General features: G+C 52.8%; 3 protein-coding genes across 3 annotated transcripts in view; 1 reads left to right on the top strand and 2 right to left on the bottom strand.

Annotated features, from left to right (window-relative positions):
• Nucleotides 1–6,281: 6,281 nt before the first annotated feature.
• Nucleotides 6,282–8,555, bottom strand: LOC128273558 (mitochondrial-processing peptidase subunit beta). The gene is made up of 3 exons (XM_053011556.1): nucleotides 8,364–8,555; nucleotides 6,952–8,163; nucleotides 6,282–6,865 (listed from the first exon to the last, which is right to left on the bottom strand). The coding sequence occupies exons 1-3, from the start codon at nucleotides 8,433–8,435 to the stop codon at nucleotides 6,725–6,727; spliced, it is 1,425 nt and encodes a 474-aa protein (XP_052867516.1). The 5' UTR covers nucleotides 8,436–8,555; the 3' UTR covers nucleotides 6,282–6,724.
• A 250-nt stretch (nucleotides 8,556–8,805) lies between these two features.
• On the bottom strand, nucleotides 8,806–10,912 carry LOC128268383 (2-(3-amino-3-carboxypropyl)histidine synthase subunit 2). Its single transcript, XM_053005457.1, has 2 exons — nucleotides 10,763–10,912; nucleotides 8,806–10,704 (listed from the first exon to the last, which is right to left on the bottom strand). Exons 1-2 carry the CDS (start codon nucleotides 10,910–10,912, stop codon nucleotides 9,454–9,456), a joined length of 1,401 nt encoding a protein of 466 aa, XP_052861417.1. The 3' UTR covers nucleotides 8,806–9,453.
• A 3,868-nt stretch (nucleotides 10,913–14,780) lies between these two features.
• LOC128274134 (F-actin-monooxygenase Mical) overlaps nucleotides 14,781–18,942 on the top strand; it is a 57,455-nt gene continuing 53,293 nt past the window's right edge. The window contains exon 1 of the mRNA XM_053012275.1: nucleotides 14,781–14,911. The gene's annotated coding sequence lies outside the window, so the exon portion shown is untranslated. The remainder of the gene's footprint in view (nucleotides 14,912–18,942) is intronic.

The raw sequence follows: 18,942 nt of genomic DNA, 5'->3' as shown, positions 1-18,942 counted from the left end.
CGGGTGTTTACCCTCATTTAGGGGTTGGTTGGTTGCTTCCTCCACACACACACACACCCACCCATGGTTCCCCTCTCCCCCTTCTGTTCGGTGCTGGTATTGACACCCCGCCTGCCGCCGTACGCGACCTATTGGCGGTGCCCTAACACTTCCAGCCGATTCCGTTTGCTTCGCGCGTCTGAACAAATAATCTATCGTCCACGGTTTGCGAATGGTACGGTGGTGGGCGGAGGGGGCGGAGAGGGGGCGCCAAATTCACGGTACAGACCGCGGGTTTGGATGAGCAATGGGTGGCGCCCTTCACTGCCATTGCCCCATCGTATGACATGTAGCATAAAATATTGCTGGCGGCATGCAAATGCCGACATCTGGTGTGGCCGGCCGAGGACGAACCACGTCAGGTTCCTGGGCATCGCTGACCTCGGCACTCTTTCGTGCACTCTTGTCCACACCTTGGTACCTTGACGCCCTGCCCATGCCCCATTCCCGTTTGGGGTGATTTAAGTGCGAACTTCGGCGCGGTGGGAACCCGAAGCGAATCGTGGTTTGATCGGTGGAGTGACCGCGCCACCGGACCGGGCCCCACATTTGGTGTGAGTTCGAGGCCACCACCCGATCAGCGGAAAACTTTGTCAGTACTTCAAAACTTGCTGATAATGCACGGTTCTGAGCGCGGGGACAGTCTCTGGACGATTCGAACCACACGCGGCCTCGGCCTCCGGTACGGTTTTAAGACCTTTCTCCCTTAATTTCTTTATTCTACATCTTTCTCTCCCTTTCCTTATTCCTGGGCGGAGGCCATTATTTGCACCACAGTACATTTACCATCGTGATCGGGTGGGGCGCAGCGATGTGATGCTGACAGAGTCAAACTGTAAATTAATTTCCAGCCCCAGGCCCGTCAGCCTTTTCTGTGGTCATTTCCCCCCCCCCCCCTCCCCGGGACACCCAACAATGTTGAAAAACCATAACCAAACCCAAAGCCGCAGGCCGCTGAAGGCAAAGCGGGTACTTGCCGGTGGGCAGCCTGCTGGTCACGGCATTAATGGCCGCCGAGTGGAAATTAGCAGAGGTCACAATGTCCCGGATGTGACCGCGCACCCGACCGGGTGAGGGCGTGGTAAGGGTTTGTTTTTATCGATTTATTTGCTTAGAAACTTCACCGATTTATGTGGCTCAATGACATCATAGCGAGCAAACGATAGGTACTTTAAACTAACTCTTACCACTAACTCGCATAAGCAGGACAGTGACCAGGACCACCGCACAACCACAAACAAACAGAAACAAACATGCTACGGTCAAGTGGTTCGCCTCCGCCTCCGCACACAGCAAAGCCAAGGGTCATGCTATGCAGTTACCGTTGATAAGGTAGTCGATGACTTGGTGAGGGGCGTTGGTGCCCGTAAAAAGACAACGTTACAGTAATCAACAGAAATTAGCATTGTCTGTGTGGCCAAGGCCAGGACCGGCGAATGTGATTGACGGGTAAGAAGAAGAATCACTTATCACGGCAGAGGGCCAACGAAGAAGAATCGAGCCTACGTTGTAGAGTTCGTCCAAGTCCGAACGGATCTCGCGATCGAAGGGCACAATACAAAGCTTCTAGGGGCCGTAAAATGTCTGAAACCCGGACGACAAACGCACGACAAATCTGCTGCTTATTTGCACAATTAAACTTAAGTTATCTGAAGTGAAATGACACTATGTTCGTTACCATCTATAATCAGACAATCAACCGGAAGCGGTAAAACCTCACGGCCAGAGTCACAGCCAGAACAGCGAACAGTCTAAGTATGGAAAGGCGATAGACATTTCTAAGGCAGGATGGTATTGATACCAGTCCAGGCGCTTCATGGACTGATCAACTATAAATAACCATAATAAATTTCCGCCACAAAGTGCCAGATACCAAACACAGCTTAACGAATTGCGCTCAGCTGGGTTCAGTTGTTTAGGATTGTGGACATCGATGGAATTTTACGGAAAAGATTAGCCCCAGCTAACAACGAACGGTCCATGAGAGCGATGGCTGTTTGATACGTTACTTTTCGAGGCAGAATCGGTCCGAGAAGCTTAAAACTATCACGCACTTCACTGACGGTATCAGCCAAAGCGACTAAAACTGCTCTATTCGACGAAATGCTTGGCAAGTGATATATAGCCCCAATGTATACAGACAACTCTCTGGTGGTTAGTTTGGTTGGGAAAACGGCATGGCGGCGACGCTGGCGGTTACAGACCCGGGGCCCCGGGATCCTCGCCACCGCACACTCGCGAATGACTAAATCAACTTAAATCCCTATCCCACTACCGAGCCACCGAGGGTTAAAAATCATTTCGGGAAAAATAATTCTGTGTTTTACCTCTTTCCGAGGGGAGGGGGAGGCCTGTGGCCAATTCGGGTTTTGCTCCGTGTTCCGCTGCCCTGGTGGATAACAAATTCTTCCGAAAAGGATTAGCTGCGCTGGTCGGCTCCGGGCTGCGGCTCAAGGTGCTCTCCGTGATGTTTTATTTTTGTTTGTGTGTGTGTGGCTGTGTGTGAGCTGTTTTTCGTTTGAGCTGGCATAGAATTATCACCTCTCACCGTGCCGTGTAAACGCTGAACCAAGACTGGTCGAACCAAGGCTGCCTCCTGGCCGCTCGGAAAGCAGCAATAAATACTTCGATTCACGAAGTCAAATTGCGGAGGTTACAATGGGCGCGCAGCAAGTTGGGGTGGGGGTCAACCTTTCTTGAAGGTGTGAGGAAAAAATCTTTTGTGTTTGTCTTCGGTAGTTTTGGCTGACTTTTGATCATGCTTTGAAACTGCAGCCCGAACCGAACCGAATGGATGTAAGAAACAGTAGTTGAAGACAAATACAACGCAACAAAGGTCACAACCCGTTTAAAAAAGAAACAAGCAGGACAAAGAGAGGGTATAAAATGGGAAGAAAAGCGAAAGCTGGAAATGCAAAAAAAAAGCTAGGAAAAACCATGTTGACAGTATTTGACAGAAAAAATGTGGAACGGAACATATTTTATGCCAAACAGAACACACATACGGAGCGGAAGTCGAACGGAAGATGGGCGATGCCAATTATGCAACCAGCTGGCTCGTGTTCCACTTTTTTGTTGTTATTGTGTAGTTTTTTAAGTATTATTGTTACCATTATTCAATCTAGTTTACAACAGAAAGGTCAGTGAAATATCTAAGCCTAGATCTGATGCTAACAGCCAACAGGTCATTCTGCAGTCTGAAGAAACTATTTCACTCCCATCTCGTGTTGAGACGGTCTATGCAGGGGCTCTGGCCATGTCATGAGAAACGCGGGCGACGAGCCAAACCGAAAAAAAACTGCCTAGGCCGCCCACAAGGACAAAGGTGGCGTGGTAAGCGCCCTTTGCAACTGCATCGATAGAACGGTGAGAATGCCCGGTGCAACGAGTGCAAACGGTCTATGTTGCATTGAGCCGGAAGTAAGTAAGTACCTAATAACCAGCATTAGCAACGTTCAAAAATCTCCAGGACATGTCGGCACTGCTTTCACCGGTCGGTCGGTTTGAGCGGATGTCACAAGTTATACTAAAGACTGCCGGATGTCACGAAGGAAGCACCTCGTAGTATAATTAGGAAAGAAAGAACAAATCTGATCTAGCGATAGCAACCCTGGTCAATTTTTTCTGCTCTAATTGTATCCCCTCCGCCCAACGACGACGGTACCAACCAACTAACGAATCTCTTAAAGGACGGACGGATCGATGGGAAATGCAAGGACCTTAGAGCTAGAGAAACCTCATCGGGTAAACGTGCACACAGCACAGCCGAGAGTTTTCCATGTACTTTCTTTTAATATCTTTATAGAGCACTCGGTTCATTGCAAAAGTTGTGGACTCGAAGGAAGCCTAAGGCTCGCCAGAGTGGAATGGCAGCGGCTGAAGAGCAAAATCGCCGTCGCTCGCTCGGCCCCAACATTAGTGGTAGCGATGTAACAAAATTATGTCCTAACTCGTTCACAAGCTGCCGGAGAGCTGTGGCCAGTTAAGGGCCCTTCTTTTGAAGCTGTTTGGCTCTTTTGAAAGAACACAAGTTAATAGCTGGCCCGCGGAAAAATAAAAAAACGACAGTATGCTATGACAACGTTTACTTGATCACGCGTGATCCTGAATCCTGAACGATTGCGCTCACCGTTCTTCTTGTTTCCGAAAGGCGTGTTCGACGCGCGAAAGGTTGATTGATGGTTGATGGCCGATCTAGTGGGCGGAATGGAATCAACACACAGCACACACACGCACACTCAAAGACACACTCAAACACACACTCAGTGCCGATTGATTGTTTCACATCAGTCCTTCAGCACTGCTACCAGCCACAGCTCACAGTGTTGCACGCTGTATGCAAATCACACCAAATTAGCCAAGTTCATCGATTCACTGTACCGGTCACCTGCGAGAAATGCGATCTAGATCTAGATTGCCACAAATCACGTTATTGCATACTTAATTGCCTATCTGAGATCAAAGCCTGCGCACGATTGCACGACGATAGTGTTCTATCTTTCACCGAGGCAACGACGGTACGTACGCACGTTTTTCTGTCTTTGGCCGTGCTCACCAGGCGTCTCCATCTCCAGCTTGCCCACGATTGACACGACTCGTTCTGAGGAGCTTAATTCTGTGGAGGTCTACCTAGGTTGCGTTGGTTTTTAATTCAATGCAGCTCTATTGAATAGTGTTTTTTTGGTTTTCAAGTTTTGTTCGTTTGGTATTTTTGAAAATAATTAATCACACGCGCGCCGCGATCGGGGACCGCTCTGGTGTGGAAGGGAGCGTTTTGCTCTACCCTCTCCTAAACTATAGTTGATCGCGCTTCCTGACAGCCAGACGGTGATCCTAGTAGCGCGATGGCGGTGGTCTACCTGGCCCAGAATGGGCGCCAACGCCGTGTCCAAAAGGCTCTCGGGCCGTCTACAGCCGTCTTCGGCACCTGATCTAGCCAATCGAGTTGAGCGAGTTTGCACACCCCACCACTGTCGTCGGTTTGACCGGAAGGAGTTAGAAGAAGGTGAGGAATAAATCACAAGCACATTGCTCTGCTGGCCCCTTTGTTCGCTTGAATGGCTGGTCCCGGAAAAGCACAACCGCACTAGTCAGAACATGGAGGCAAACTGAAGCTCCCGAAGCACACCGCGGCACCGAGAAGCCAGCGTTCGGTTGCCAGCAGTCAACCGACCGACCGACAGCATCCGCGCGCGCGGGAAACTCGAACTCGAACGAACGGCCCGCGAAAAACAGACAGCACGCGAGGCTTCCGGTCGCGTGCGTGACCGGGACCACCGGATGACTCGCCGGTGTCGTCCAGTCGCCCTGCCAGGACGAATCCCAATCTCGGCCGCCAAGAATTTTCGCGCAATTTTCCAACACCCTGAACCATTTGTTGCTGCAGGTTCTTTATGGGCTGATTTTCCTTCCCTTCCGGTTCAATTGAGGTAATCGATTCGCCCCGGGGCACAGATTTGGGCATGATATATGGATGGTCGTAAGCTTTTATCATTGGCGCGATAAGCGTGAGCGTGGCGCATAAATCATGCATCACACATCGCGGCCGACCGCGGCCTGGTTTGATAAGCATTATTCGAGAACTCCAGCGCCCGTCGCTGCAGCGTATAGCCCTTGGTGTTGCATAGATCAAACTAATTTCCGCCCGCCCGTGCTTTGAGCGACCCTAAATCAATCAATGTTGGCGAATCGATCGTAATCGATCTGGTCGATGCAGGTTGCACTCACGTTCGCGGCAACCAGCAATCGTTTAATCTTCCGATCTCCAAATCCTCTGTTTTGCCAGCCACACCGGTTGTTAATGGCCTGAACAATGGTCCGGTAGCAATTGGCCTGGGCATCGCAGTGGCAGAACAAGAAACTAAAAGCGAGACACATTATAGTAAAATATGACATAATTATGACTATTGCTATAAAAGTATTTGGATCTTGATGCGATGTTTTTTAGCTAGCGAAGACATGCACCACATTTACACCGACTGAAATTCTCTTTTCGACGTTTTAAGAAAGCGGCGAATATTCGACCTCTGTCGCTAATTTCAAGTTCCAAGTCTGTTGCCGAAAGCCGAAACCAAAATTATAGCATAGCTCTATTTTGTGCATCCAAGTTCGAAAAACGGAAAGCTCGACGAGTGTGGTGTCAAATTCGCCAGTGATACTCCACAGTTTCAGAAGCTTAGAGAAAGGCTTTTCGCTTCAACAAAACTTGAACTCTGCACCACTACATGTATTTGATTTAAACTTCAGAGTGGATTTAGACTTTTTGAGACGTTGTTAATTTATTCTGGTTTTATTACTTCTCCAATTCGCGCACAATTTGTTTCGAACTATCTAAGCTGGGGCAGAAGAGTCGACAGCTCGCTTGACCTCCGCTAGCTCCGCTAACACAGCCGGTGCTACAGTGTCGGTTCAACTCGGTTGTTGCAAAAAAACTAAAACATTGTGAATATTTGTAAATTTTTGCAAAAATAAACAAAAATATAACCACCGCGTTTTCTGCGAAATACTACCAACGGCTAGGACGATGGGTTTTTTGGGTTGAGATAGAGCCGTAACTGCGAACCAGTATCCATCATTACTCCACTTTCGCCCGTCCCGTTCACCGCTTTTCTTACAATTCATTTCTCTCGTGCCGCTAACTCTTATCGTAAAGGCTGGTCCATGCGGCTTGTTGACGGTTGGAGGCTTACGCGCGAACCCAGTACATGGACGAGCGGATGCGGACATAGTCGGGCAAGTTCTCTACCGGTCCGACGGCAGCGATGGCAGGGCAGCGGTCGAAAATGTACTTCATAGCCACATCGCGCACATTTTGAGCAGTCACGTTCTGCGCGAAGGAAACATAGAAAAGGGAAAAGAGAAGAAAGCTATAGAAGGACACTTAGAAAACAGGGTGCAATTGCTGCTCCGTACATCGATTCTCTGCTCCAACTCGTGCAGCGGAATGCGACGATTATAGCAGAGCATTTGGCGGCCGATATCCTCGCAGATTGGAGTAGTGCCGTCGAGTTGAAGCAGCATGTTGGTCTTCAGCAGGTTCTTGGCGCGCTCGATCTCACCCTCGGTCACCATCGTGCAGAGGCGCATCCATTCGTTCTGCACGTTAAATACCATGTCTTCGCACATCAGTGGATCGCACACGAAGTAGATACCCCACAGGCCAGTGTCTTTGTAGCAGGTGTTGAACGACTGGAAACTATGGCACAAGTTGTCGGTGGCGGCCGCCACTGCTAGCTTCGACGCATTATTAGCGCCACCGGCCTGCGAACGGTCCCACGCACCGATCAGTGTGTTGGCGACCATCAGCGGCACGTTGTCCTGGTCTGGCCAGCCACACCCCTCGACGGCGATGGCTATGTGTGCCAACGGAAGTGAGTCGTCGCGAACGCGTACTTCCGAACCGGTGAAGCGACACGGGGTAAGCGCCTTCTTGCCATCGACTACAGCGCTCACTTTCCCGAGATGCTGCTGGGCCAACTTCACCAGCTCGGCATGGCTCACTCCACCGGCTGAGGCCAGCACAATGCGGGGCGCCCTGTAGTGCTCGCTGATGTAGCTCTGCAAGTCGGCTTTACCGATTGACTGGATGTTCTTGGTCGGACCGAGAATGGTGTTGCCGAGCGGGGTACCCTGGTACGCGGTAGCGTGCAGATGATCGAACACCACCTCCTGTAGGTTGCTTTCAACCTCCTGCATTTCACGCAGTATCACACCTCGCTCGCGCTCGATCTCCGCCTCGCCGAGCTTCGAATGCTGGATGATGTCGGACAGGATCTCCACCGCATTCGAGACGTCCTTCGAAAGGCACTTGGCGTAAAACACGGTCTGCTCGCGGGACGTGTACGCGTTCAGATGCGCACCCATGTTTTCCACCTCCAGCTCGAGGTCGGTCTGTGAGCGCTTCGCCGTTCCTTTGAAGGCCATGTGCTCCAGGAAGTGAGCCACTCCATTGTTGCTGTTGTCCTCGTAGCGCGATCCGGCATCGATCCACAGGCCAACGGTCGCCGTTTGCGAACCGCAGTCTGAGCTCGCCACCCGCAGACCACTGTCCAGCGTGGTCACCTCGGTCGGCGGAACGTTAAGCAGGGCGGCTCTAAACTGGCCGGCGTTCGTCACCTTGTTACGCTGCAAAACAGATAACACACAGAGAATAAGATAATAATCAAACGGCCAGTCAGCTGTCCCATTTGCCGGCTATGCAACATTGTGCCACTATTTTACGTTTACCAACGACCCAATTCTTGGTGCTCTTTTGCGTTGGACGAGTAAATCTTTAAATTACGTAATTTTTCTATTATCACTCGCCGTTCCCGTTTTGCACTTACCCGTAGCAGCACCTGTTGACTACGGGCACCGTACGCCCGGAGGCCGGCCGAAAGCTTCAGCAACGAGGCCATTGATTGCAGTATTCGATTTGATCGAGCCGGGGACTAATTATCGGAATTTTCAGCGATGGATTCGAATTCGCAGCACCCGATCGGATCGTCGTTGCTACGAATGTGTTTTTCTCCGTCCTTGGCTTTTGACAGTTTTGACAGCTGCGCTGCGCAAGGCGTAGCATTTTCACCGGACGCTGCAGGAACAAAGATGGGATGGTAAACTACAATTTCAATGCCATTCCAAGCCGTTTGAAGGTTAAGGTCACGCAAAAGACATCGTCGATTCAAAATTCAAAAGACATCGTCGATTCATTTATTTCTTCAGCGGATCATCCAAAGCACAGTAAACTAACATATTCGATTGTTAAATGGTCCTAAGTATGAGCGTTTATCGTAGAACTAAGATGGATGGGGTTTCGTTTGAGCCATCATAGCACACTCGTTCTTAGGTTTTTTAACAAAAATTCAACCATATCTATTAGTTAGTAAAATAGTTATAAATCCTCCGTCCTTCCTTTTTCAAACGCATTCGATTTCGTGCAAATCGGTTGCCAGAATAAAGTTACGCACGTTTGTATCATTAGGTTTAGTGTTACAAATAAGTAAACATGGAACAAAGGGCCAATATCAAATATTGTTTTAAACTTGGTAAAACATGTACTAAAATTTATTTGTTTTTAGCAAACATACTGTGTATATATATCAACATTCTATTGTTTTCGTATAAGTGCAGAGAAAGGAATAGTAAAAGAAGAAAACATCGTGGTCAGAAAAAGTCGAAGACGTTCTGCTTCCTCAGAGGATCGTATAAACTTTCAAGTACCGAGGAAGAACAGTGAATTTTGGTAGACGCATCTGAAATCCACAACACGTCGCGACCAAAAATGTGTTCCAACCCTTGCCGGGTGTGCCCACGGGACACATCAGTTTTTTTCCTTTCATTACCATTTCCAGTGATGTCGGTGTTACGGTTTCAGTGCCATTATCTCGTTACATAGAACGTTCCCTTCTTCGCACATTCCTGAATTTACATCATCTAAGATACATCGTGATACTTAATGGGAAGCCCAGAACGGCCCGCTTCAATTAGTGCCGGGGCGTCTTGCCCCAAACGTTGCTCTAACCCTTGCCAGGAATGCCCAGCGAACACATCGGCCGAACTGACGTGCGCCACCTCGTTTTTCCCTTTCAGGACCACTTCAAGCGATGTGCTGCCATCCGTGGATGGAGCATCCTCTTTACGTAGCACGTTCCTTATTTTACCGGTGATTAGACTGACATCTGGCTCCTGCGAAAGCGGTCCCTCTGCGCGGTGAAGTCGACCGTTCGGCAGGAGGTCGGAAAAGTTTGTCGTGTACTTAACGCTCGCCGGACTCTGCCAGGCAGTGTTGAGGGCTATTTCGGCTTCGTACACCGAGAGCAGCGGCCGGTAAAAATCTCTCGATGCGAACGTATCGTTCTCCGGGCAACCGACCAACACAAAGCAGTCGAGATCGGCGAAGTTGGCAAGCTTGGCCACGTTAACTTTCCCCACCGATATAATGTACGTACGAACACCGCGTGCCTTGGCCAGACGTTGCAGACGCTGTACGACGTCCAGGTAGCCGGCAATCGAAAGTGTACCCACAACGATGCCAAGCGTAGTCGCATCCTTGCACCGCTCAACGGCGTAACTCCGGCGACGCAGCCAGGCACCCTCGGCATTTTGCACTTGCCGAAGCACTGGCTCCGTGGCCGACGCGTCGAAAAGGTACCACTGGCTGGCAGCGATCGCAACACACGTATTGAAGAAGCTCAAATTGTCATGCCCCACGTACACTGCCGGGCAGGCGGTGGTGTGCGCGCCGGGCAACTTCCAACACAGCACATCCGGTTTCTCGTGTGACTCGGCCAATGTGCCCACGGTTGCGTTAGGAAAGTGGTCTACAATCCGTTGCTTCAGCCCTATCACAGCGTGCTGGTACGAGACGTCGTAAAAACACGTAAACCGGGCGTGCTGATTCTCAAAAACTGCCTGCAATTCCAACAGCAGTCGCTCTCCGGAAACTGGCCGCTGGTAGAATACGTACAGCGTAGGGATACGCACCGCTTTGCTAAGGCACGCGTGTCCAAAGTGTATTATCCCGTCGGCGTTCGCATGTGAGGCGGCGATCTCGTCCACACAGCAACTGCCATACGACGTGTCGCCGAGCACGAACAGCAGCACCGTTCCATTCGACAGGGTTTGCAAATCATTCACAATTCGTACGCTGTGGCAGAGGGCGGCATCCGGCAGCTGTAGCGCAACCTGCAAAACACCGACAGCATCACGACACTGGCCCGCAAACGGGATCGTGCTCACTCACCCGTTCAAGTTTCTTGTCCAAAAGCCACCGCATACAGCGCTCGAGCTGATGCTCATTCCAGATGTCTTCCAGCGCAATCCGATCGTCGGTTCCGGCCGAACGGGTGTCATTTTCGATGATATTATCACTCGAGCTGAACAGCGAAGCCATCCTAAGCGGAATATCGCGACCTCGCGTGCGCCCTACACGTGTTTTTGTTTTGACATTGCTCGTGTTCGTGCTCGGAGCGGCGAAGTTAAAGACAGTGCCATCTCACTCACGGTGCGTTCGGGCTACCATCGTGTGCAGATCATTTTCGTGTTCCATAATCTATTTGCCGATGACACTGACAGCCGTGTCACCGTGCAGTTGTATTGCGTTTTTATCGAACAGAGCGCGATATCGGCTAGGTATCGCGCGCACTTTATGTACGCAAAGTGCGGCGGCGCTAACAGGCAACAGCTTTGAAGCCTCATTACTTGTGTTCGGTCAAACCACTGCCAACGAACAAACGGTCGGCACGGGTAAGAAATCAACCCGTGGGCTGCTACGAAAATCTACAAAGTCAAACAATGGTGCTGAGTGATGCAAATACAGGGTGCTGCCTATTTCTGGGCACAATACCCAATTTGAAGATGTTTGTCGCATGCGTAACGGATTTATACCAGTCCATGAAACGCGAGCGCGGCGTTCGACGGGTTCGTTTCACTGAGCCCTGCCGCCGTCTCTGTTACTTGCGCGGCACGCCGCTTACACCTTGCGGTGCCCGAGGAAATCCAGGGATCGTGACTTTGTTGATCGGCCGCCGTAGGCTGGTTCGAGCCCACACCATTCCGATGGTTTCGTGGTGAGGTCGCCCGACGGTATAACTTTGGAGCCGCCGCCGTAAACGGTAGCTCGCCAGTCTCGCACGCACACACACGCGCACAGTGCCCGATCCGTCGCTCGCTCGGATCGCTCCGACGGGACGGTGTTATTTCTCTCTTCAGTTGCCGAAGTTACGACGGACACGGCTGAAGTTCCGATGAACTCAGATCGTTTGTGGCGCTCGTCTGCGGAGCAAGGATCTACCGCCGACTGACTGTGACTGGTGGTGAGTGTTTCGCGGTTGCCGCATAGACGCAGAGACGGTGGCCAGATAATACGGTGGCCGCAAAAGGCAATCCGTTCCGCCATCACAGTTGGAGGCGCGTCCCGCGCGCGCCGTACCGTGTGTGGTGTTGTGTGGTGAACTGTGCACTGGTGGGTCGGTGGTTGCCCCTGGACCGGACGGCCGCCATTCGGGGCACACGGTGGATGTTTGGCGGTGTTTAGGCTTTGTTTTCCTGGTGTGGTGTAGTGGGCGAAAAACGGTAGCGCACCCGGATTCGACTACTAGGACTGGGACTGGGACTGGGACGGTTCCACGGTATGGCCCCCGACGCGACCCGACCGGTCCGTGTGTGTGGGGTGGCAGGGGCGGTGGCACATTCCATGCTAGCGATACACTCTTTCGCTCGCCTATGCTGCCCCGCAAGTTGTGCGCATCGTGGACATCGGTTGCGAGAGTGCGTCGTTATGCTGGCAAAGCAGGCAGGCAATCATTGTCATTGGCGACTATGGCGACCACACGGCCAACCGAACACGGCGCTTCCCGCGCGGCCAGTCGACATTGCGGTCAGGGAGGCTTGGCCGTTGGGCGCCACAGTTTGGACGTGGAGGAACCTAACCTGACCTGACCTGCCCTAGGGCCTAAGCCTGGGGCGGGATTGAGACTGAGAATGCTCGCCAATTACGCCAAAAGCACCAGGAAGGTGCATTATCTAGCGAGAAATAGCACCACTAAGTGAGCAACAAAAGCACACACACGGGCCGGGGGCATAAAAACCCCGAAGCAATCGTCGTCTGTCGATGAAGAGAAACTCCTTTGCGGGCACCGCGCACTGCACAACGAAAGCGATACATAGACAGGGCGAACGAAAGAGAGCGAGAGAGAGAGAAAGAGAGAGAGAGAGGGAGAGGACGAACTAGACCGAGAAACGCAGTGTGTTGTGTGCGTGTGTGAATATGTGTGATAAACAAAACAGGAGAAACAAAAAACAGACAGAAAGAAAGAGAGAGAGAGAGAAAGAGAGAGATTACTAAATAAGTAACGCGAGAAAGAGAGGGAGAAGGGGCGAGAGAGAGAGTCAGCGTGAGAGCAAGATTGATGTAAAGCAGCTGGAAGATGTTGAGTGTGTTTGTGTGTGCCTGTGTGTGTGTCTGTTTTATGCGCTAATACGCGTGACCCTGTGGAGGCCGTACGTACACGGTTCGCCCAACATGACAGAACGGCCGGAGCCCGCTGGGGAGATGGCCCCCCCCCCCACCCCACCAGGACCGAGAGGTGGGCTCAGAGGAGCTTCCGTGTAATTAACGGCATTGGTTTTGTTGCTGTTTTGCGCTTGGACTGGAGTCCGTATGACCCCAGAGAGCGGGCCCCTTGGGGCCCCATCCCTGCAGTGTTATGCTGCCCTTCTTTGGTTTCCGTTCGGGTGACACCTCCCGAATAGGCTAGGTCCGTGTTTGTGCTTCAACGGTCCAAAACGGATGGAGCCGTCGAGGGGTCCGATGGTTCCGGGTTCAAGAATGAGTGCCGATTGCACTGCCCATGGCCGCCGGTCAGTACCGCGGTATGTTGGGGACGTTGGGGCGCACAACTGGCACGAGAATCCTGTGGGGTTTTTTGTGTTCGTAGTGACTCAGCCCGCCGTTTGCTGTTTGATCCGTCGCTTCGCTGGAACCCGTAATCTAATCGGTTTCCTTCGATCCAGAGAGAGAAAGAGAGGGAACGAGAGAGAGAGAGAAAGAGAGAGAGAGAGAGAGAGAGAGAGAGAGAGAGAGAGAGAGAGAGAGAGAGAGAAAGTGAGAGCGAAAGAATTGGGCTAATGTTTACCAATGTCCGGTTCCCAACGGTTTTGTGGGTCATTGAGCGGTCTTGAGCGCGCGAGTCGGTAGCGCAGCCAATAACCGCCACTTCCGTCTCGAAAAATAACCGTTCACCGTTTTGTTTACCTCTGCTCGAATGCGGAACACCATTCGGGGTGTTTTGTGTGTGTGTGGCCACGCAGGCGCGAGTAGTGTTTAGTGCCCATACTTTTGTTTTGTGTAGCTAGTTTGGTCGGATAAAAACAGAGAACCGACCGGTACAGGCGGGGGTGACAAGGAACCCGGGCGTACGGGTTGTACGGCCGGTCAGGTGGCAGATCGCACGCAATCAACGCCGGAGTTCCAACACAATCAACCACAGCGCGCACGCAAATCTTCGACCCGGTGCTGCCTTTCGGGTGCTGCATTCGCTGAGAGGGACGGAACAGGTAATTGGTCCCGCGCTACGAGAGAGAGAGAGAGAGAGGGAGCGGGAACCGCTGGAACGTTGCACTGGCCCCCAGTGAGCGCGACCCGCGGCGTACGCGGCCGAGATAAGATTAGATTACGGACGCGCGATTTTGGCTGGTCTGGATTTTGGTTGGTTACCCCTTTTTTGGTTATTGTTCTTCCCCCATCACCCCTCGTCCTCCTGCCCGTTACAGTGTAACCGTGCGCTGGAAGGAGCCCGCGTGTGTCCTTGTGGGCCACATTACACCCCGTACGAACTGGACCAATGCTCCACCACGCTTAACGCCAATCAACGAAAACGGGGCAATGCAAAAAAACACACAAAATCCAGCCATGAAAGAAGCTTCGTGAAAGAAGAAGAAGAAGCTACATCTTTCAAATGATAGCAACAACCACAACAACAACAACAACAGCGGGTAAAATACCAAACCTCGTGGAACCACCAGAAACAATCAATCGTGGAAGCTCCAGCGGAACGATCCACTGATCGAGAGAGAGAGAGAAAGAAAGAAAGAAATAGAGAGAGACATAGATAGAGAGAGAAAGGCTCGATCTCCTCCCCTCCCCCACCAACCCCTTCCAGGCATTGGAGTGTCTCGGTCGGGTGTGCGAAGCTTGGGAGGGGACGGATACCACCCCTGGCATCAGGAGTGGTACTGTGCGTAAGACCGAGAGCCCGAGAGAGCGAGAGAGGGAGAGAGAGAGAGAGTGTCTGACGTGTGAAAGGGTGCACAGTGGTAGCCAGTGGTGCGACGTTCATGGGCTGCCTGCTGAACGACGACTACTTCCCGGCTGAACGATCAACGATTTCAGGTGAGTGCAAAGAATTTTTCATAATGAACACGGAAAGAGACCCCGCGATAAACTTTATGCCTATCCCCTATCTCCCTATGTGAGGTGAATCTCGAGAGCGTCCCCCCCGCCTCAGGGGGTGCGAGTATCATAATGCAACAACAATAACGCAACACAACACAACACAACAACGAAACTAAAACAACTGAACAAAACAAAACACGGGTCACGCGCGCGCGTGTGTGCAGTTGGCGTGTGACGTCGACAACGGACTTCACGTCTGGAGTGTGCCGAGAGAGAGAGAGAGACCGGGAGAGATCGGGAGAGAGGACATTACATTGATTGCCGGCATAATAATCGGCCCCCGGTTGGCCCCGGCCCGGAGATGCCGACGATGCGGGCAACCTTTCGTGGGCGATTTGTTCCTTGCGGGCTCACGCTTATCACAAACGGCAGCGCGGTGGTGGCCGCATCGTTATCAACCCCTTCCGTTCGAGGGTGGACAAACGGTGCCAATGGCATTCGCGGAAGGCCCTCTAAGCTCTGCTCCCTTCGGGTGGCATCGACTATCGGCATGCGTTTGGATCGATGCTATCGTTCGGCGTTTCCTGCGGCGACTCCGAGATTCTTCGGGTTCGAGTAATCGTTGCGCTTAGATGGCGGCGGCGGTAGCGGCGTTGGCCATCGACGGCCGGGCAACGATGGCTCGACGAAACTGCGTTCGACAAAGGATGAGCCTGCGTCAAACACTGGCACCGGTTGTTTCTAGGTCCTGACCGTGAGCGATTCCGTGTTTGGATCACCGTGCCCGGTTAAGGCGCACCGTCTCTCGAGGTGGCACCGTTTTTGGCGATGGGAATCTCACCCGATCGCGCAGCCAGCGAGCGAGCGAAAGGTGACCGCGCACGTCAATCGCACAAGTCCAACGATTGGCGCACCTCCCCGTGCGTTGGCGTTGGATACACGTCGAACATCCACCAATTGGCACCTGCCAATAGGCGGGCCGCCGTTCGACGCCCGCCCGTCCGTCCGGACATTTGCCACCCGTGGGTGCGCGCTTGCGTGGTGCTCCGCGTCCAGCGGGTTACGTTTCGATTGCGCATACGCACGAGATACCGTACCGCCTTCGGGCTGGTACTAGCGCCCACCACCATGGTATGGGCCCCCCGAGGTCCACGGCGACCGGTGACTGACCAACCATCGGACGGCGAACGCGAGTTTGCGAGGAATAGGTATTTAAAAAAAACCTACTTACCGCCTGTAAGCCGGCCTCCTTAACCTGGCCTCGCTCTGTCCGCTGGCTTCCCATGCGATTTCGGCGGGAATGCTTGGCGCCGCCTCGTGTGCCTGTGTGTGTGTGTGTGTGTGCAGAGAAGCACAAGTTAAATTTAATTGGCTGCCCAGTTAGGCCGCGCGGGGACGCGACAAGCGCCAGGTCCGCTGTGCTGCGACAGTCACCGAATGATTACAATCAACTCATCTCATCATCGGGTCCGCTCGGTTGATGAGGCGTTATTGGTGCTCTGGTGTAAAGCACCCAGTTTGCCCTGGCGATGGGCGGACGCGGCCAGGAACGCTGACACAGCGAGACGGACCACGCTCCGTGCGTTCCATGCGTTTTCCGTTGTTAGGTGCCGATGTGGCGTTCCTTTGACGGCCAGCGGGTTCCGGGTTCGTTGCGGTAGGATCTCCCGTTAGCGGACCGCGGTCTGCTATCGAGCGAGGGGTCGAGAGAGAGAACCAAAGAAAGGGGAGTGTCGTTGATTGAGCGCAACAATAGTCGGTCTCTAAGTGCCTATTACCATAACTACAGCTAGATTCAGTCTTCAGTGCAGAATCCGCCATCCGCCAGCGGCCCAGATGGTCCCGACGGGGCTCTGTTTTCCAGAAGATGCGCACCACAGTATCCGGTTTTCGGCCCATTAGCACCACCGGCACCACCACCATTCGCCCCCTGCAATGGGCAGCCGCCGATCGAGAGAGCCGGCGCAGAACGGAAAACTGTCAAAACTTGCAACCGCGGTGGAGGGAATCTCCAATAATCGGCCAGATGTTTACGGGCGGCGGCGACGGGATGATCGTCCAGCGTCGTCGTTGACACTGTCGAAACAGGTTTTCGGTGCATCCGGCCACCGATCCGGGGCGCGCGCGCGTTGTCGGTATTTAACGCTTACGATTTGTTGTCGCCGTTTCTTCGCTTCGCTCATTAGAACGGGCGGGCCATAAGGGGCCGTTCTGCGGTCGCACATGATGCTGATTTTAATGGAAATATTATCATCATTTTCGCTCGTGGTGGAGTGTCCGTTTTGGGTATCCGATTTGGCATCAGCATCTTGGGATCGTTCTTGGGCCGGCCAAGATAAGCAACCGCGCGAGGCACAGCATCTCATTACCGTCGCTCCTTTAGCGCCCGAGCCCGGCCGGCTGGTCGCCCGTGCGTGTACCAGTTGAAGCGCGACAGCGGCCCGGGGGGTGTCGTAGTGTAGCAAAAATAGAGGGCCCCCTGCTGACGTTGGCGCCCGTTAGAGCGGCGTCGGGCCTGGGGACCACAGCCCGCTCGCTCGCGTGCATTTGAGTGGATCATAGGTGTCCAACTGTCCGGGAGGTGAGTTCTTGCGAGTGTCATGAACAGCAGCACCGACCAGCGGGGGACTCGGCAGAGGTGTGTTTGGTGTATATCGACCAGCGCCGCTGCGAGCGGCGAGGGTGTTGCGTTGGATTTAATTATTGAAGCCACGGTAGCGCGCCCATGTGGAGGCCCTCCATCCGCCCACGGCTGAGCAAGTTTAGGCTCGTTCCGTTTTATTTTTTCATCACGATCATCATCATCATTTTTTTTCATTTCGAGCATATTCGAGCCCTTCGCTGTGTTTTGTGATTGTTTGCTACTACTACTGCTACGAAACTGCTCGCCGCTCGCCGTGCCTTTCTGCACGGTTGGGCACGATACGACGGAATCCACTCAGTTCGGCCGAGTATCCGCCGAGCGGACCGCGGAACTGGTCCCGGTTCCCTGGTCCCCAGCGGGGAACAGGGTACCCGCTGGCCCTATCTGCGCACAGGAGGACCGTTGGGAAACCGTGTGGTCGGATGTATGATTTCCACTTCTCTCTCTCTCCTACACACAAATGCGTTACAGCTACACCTGCAAATCCATGCTTTTGTCTTCTGTGTATTTCTTTGTTCGATGCCTAGTACGCCCAGAAGTAGACATCAATTATTCTCACCTAGTCCAGAATGTCGTTAGTTCGGGTGTTAAAGTTTCTATAGTTGTTTTGCCCTGTTACGCTGAAGAGCCATCGTGTCGGTATAGTTTCAGGTCCCTCTAAGGGCATGTATGTTAGAACCCACAGGGACGGTACCCACGTCGTCGAAGCCCCACCAGGCCCCGCCGAATCTGGCCGTACCGGTGGGAGAGAATATGTTTCAACCTATCAGAGCCTATCCGAGCCTTCCGAGAGGCGTCGCAATCCATCACATAGTCGCTATCGTCGTTCCGTTGCTCGCGCCCAGAGTCACTCGAAATGACGAAAAGCCTGTTTCGTTCACATCTCGTGCAGCGAGACAGTCGAAACGGTGCCGTTATACGGAACTTTTATAATTCCAGTACTCATCGACGCATCGGAGACGCATGTGGACGCCAAAACTGACGAAACCCCCGTCTGAGAGGAGCGTGCTCAGCGAGAGTTTTGGCCCCTACCGCTACAACAGCGAACTGCACGCCCTGTGGAGCTGACTGGACGAGCCGGCCTTTGTCGTGCAGCGTTCGTACGCCTCGCCAGGCTGTCAGGTGGCATGTCACGAGAATGGCGGACCGCGAACCAGCCGGCGCAAAGTCTTTTTAGGTCGCCTTCAGTAGGACGCCCACTTTTCGGAGATGCGACAGAGAGTTGGAGGTGCTGTGCTGCAGGGACGACGGCGGCCGGTTCAATGAATTGGCGAACGAAGACCGCGCTCTGTTGTTGTAGGCCAGAACCGGCCACTCGTCGGTTGCTGCGCTGCAGGATGATGATGATGATGATGATGAGTTAAGAATGTTGGCCCTGGCTTTC

This window comes from Anopheles cruzii, chromosome X (assembly GCF_943734635.1).
Source record: "Anopheles cruzii chromosome X, idAnoCruzAS_RS32_06, whole genome shotgun sequence".
NCBI classification, from domain to species: Eukaryota; Metazoa; Arthropoda; class Insecta; order Diptera; family Culicidae; genus Anopheles; species Anopheles cruzii.
The sequence above is the reverse complement of the archived record's forward strand: the minus strand, read 5'-3'. Positions and strand labels throughout refer to the sequence as shown.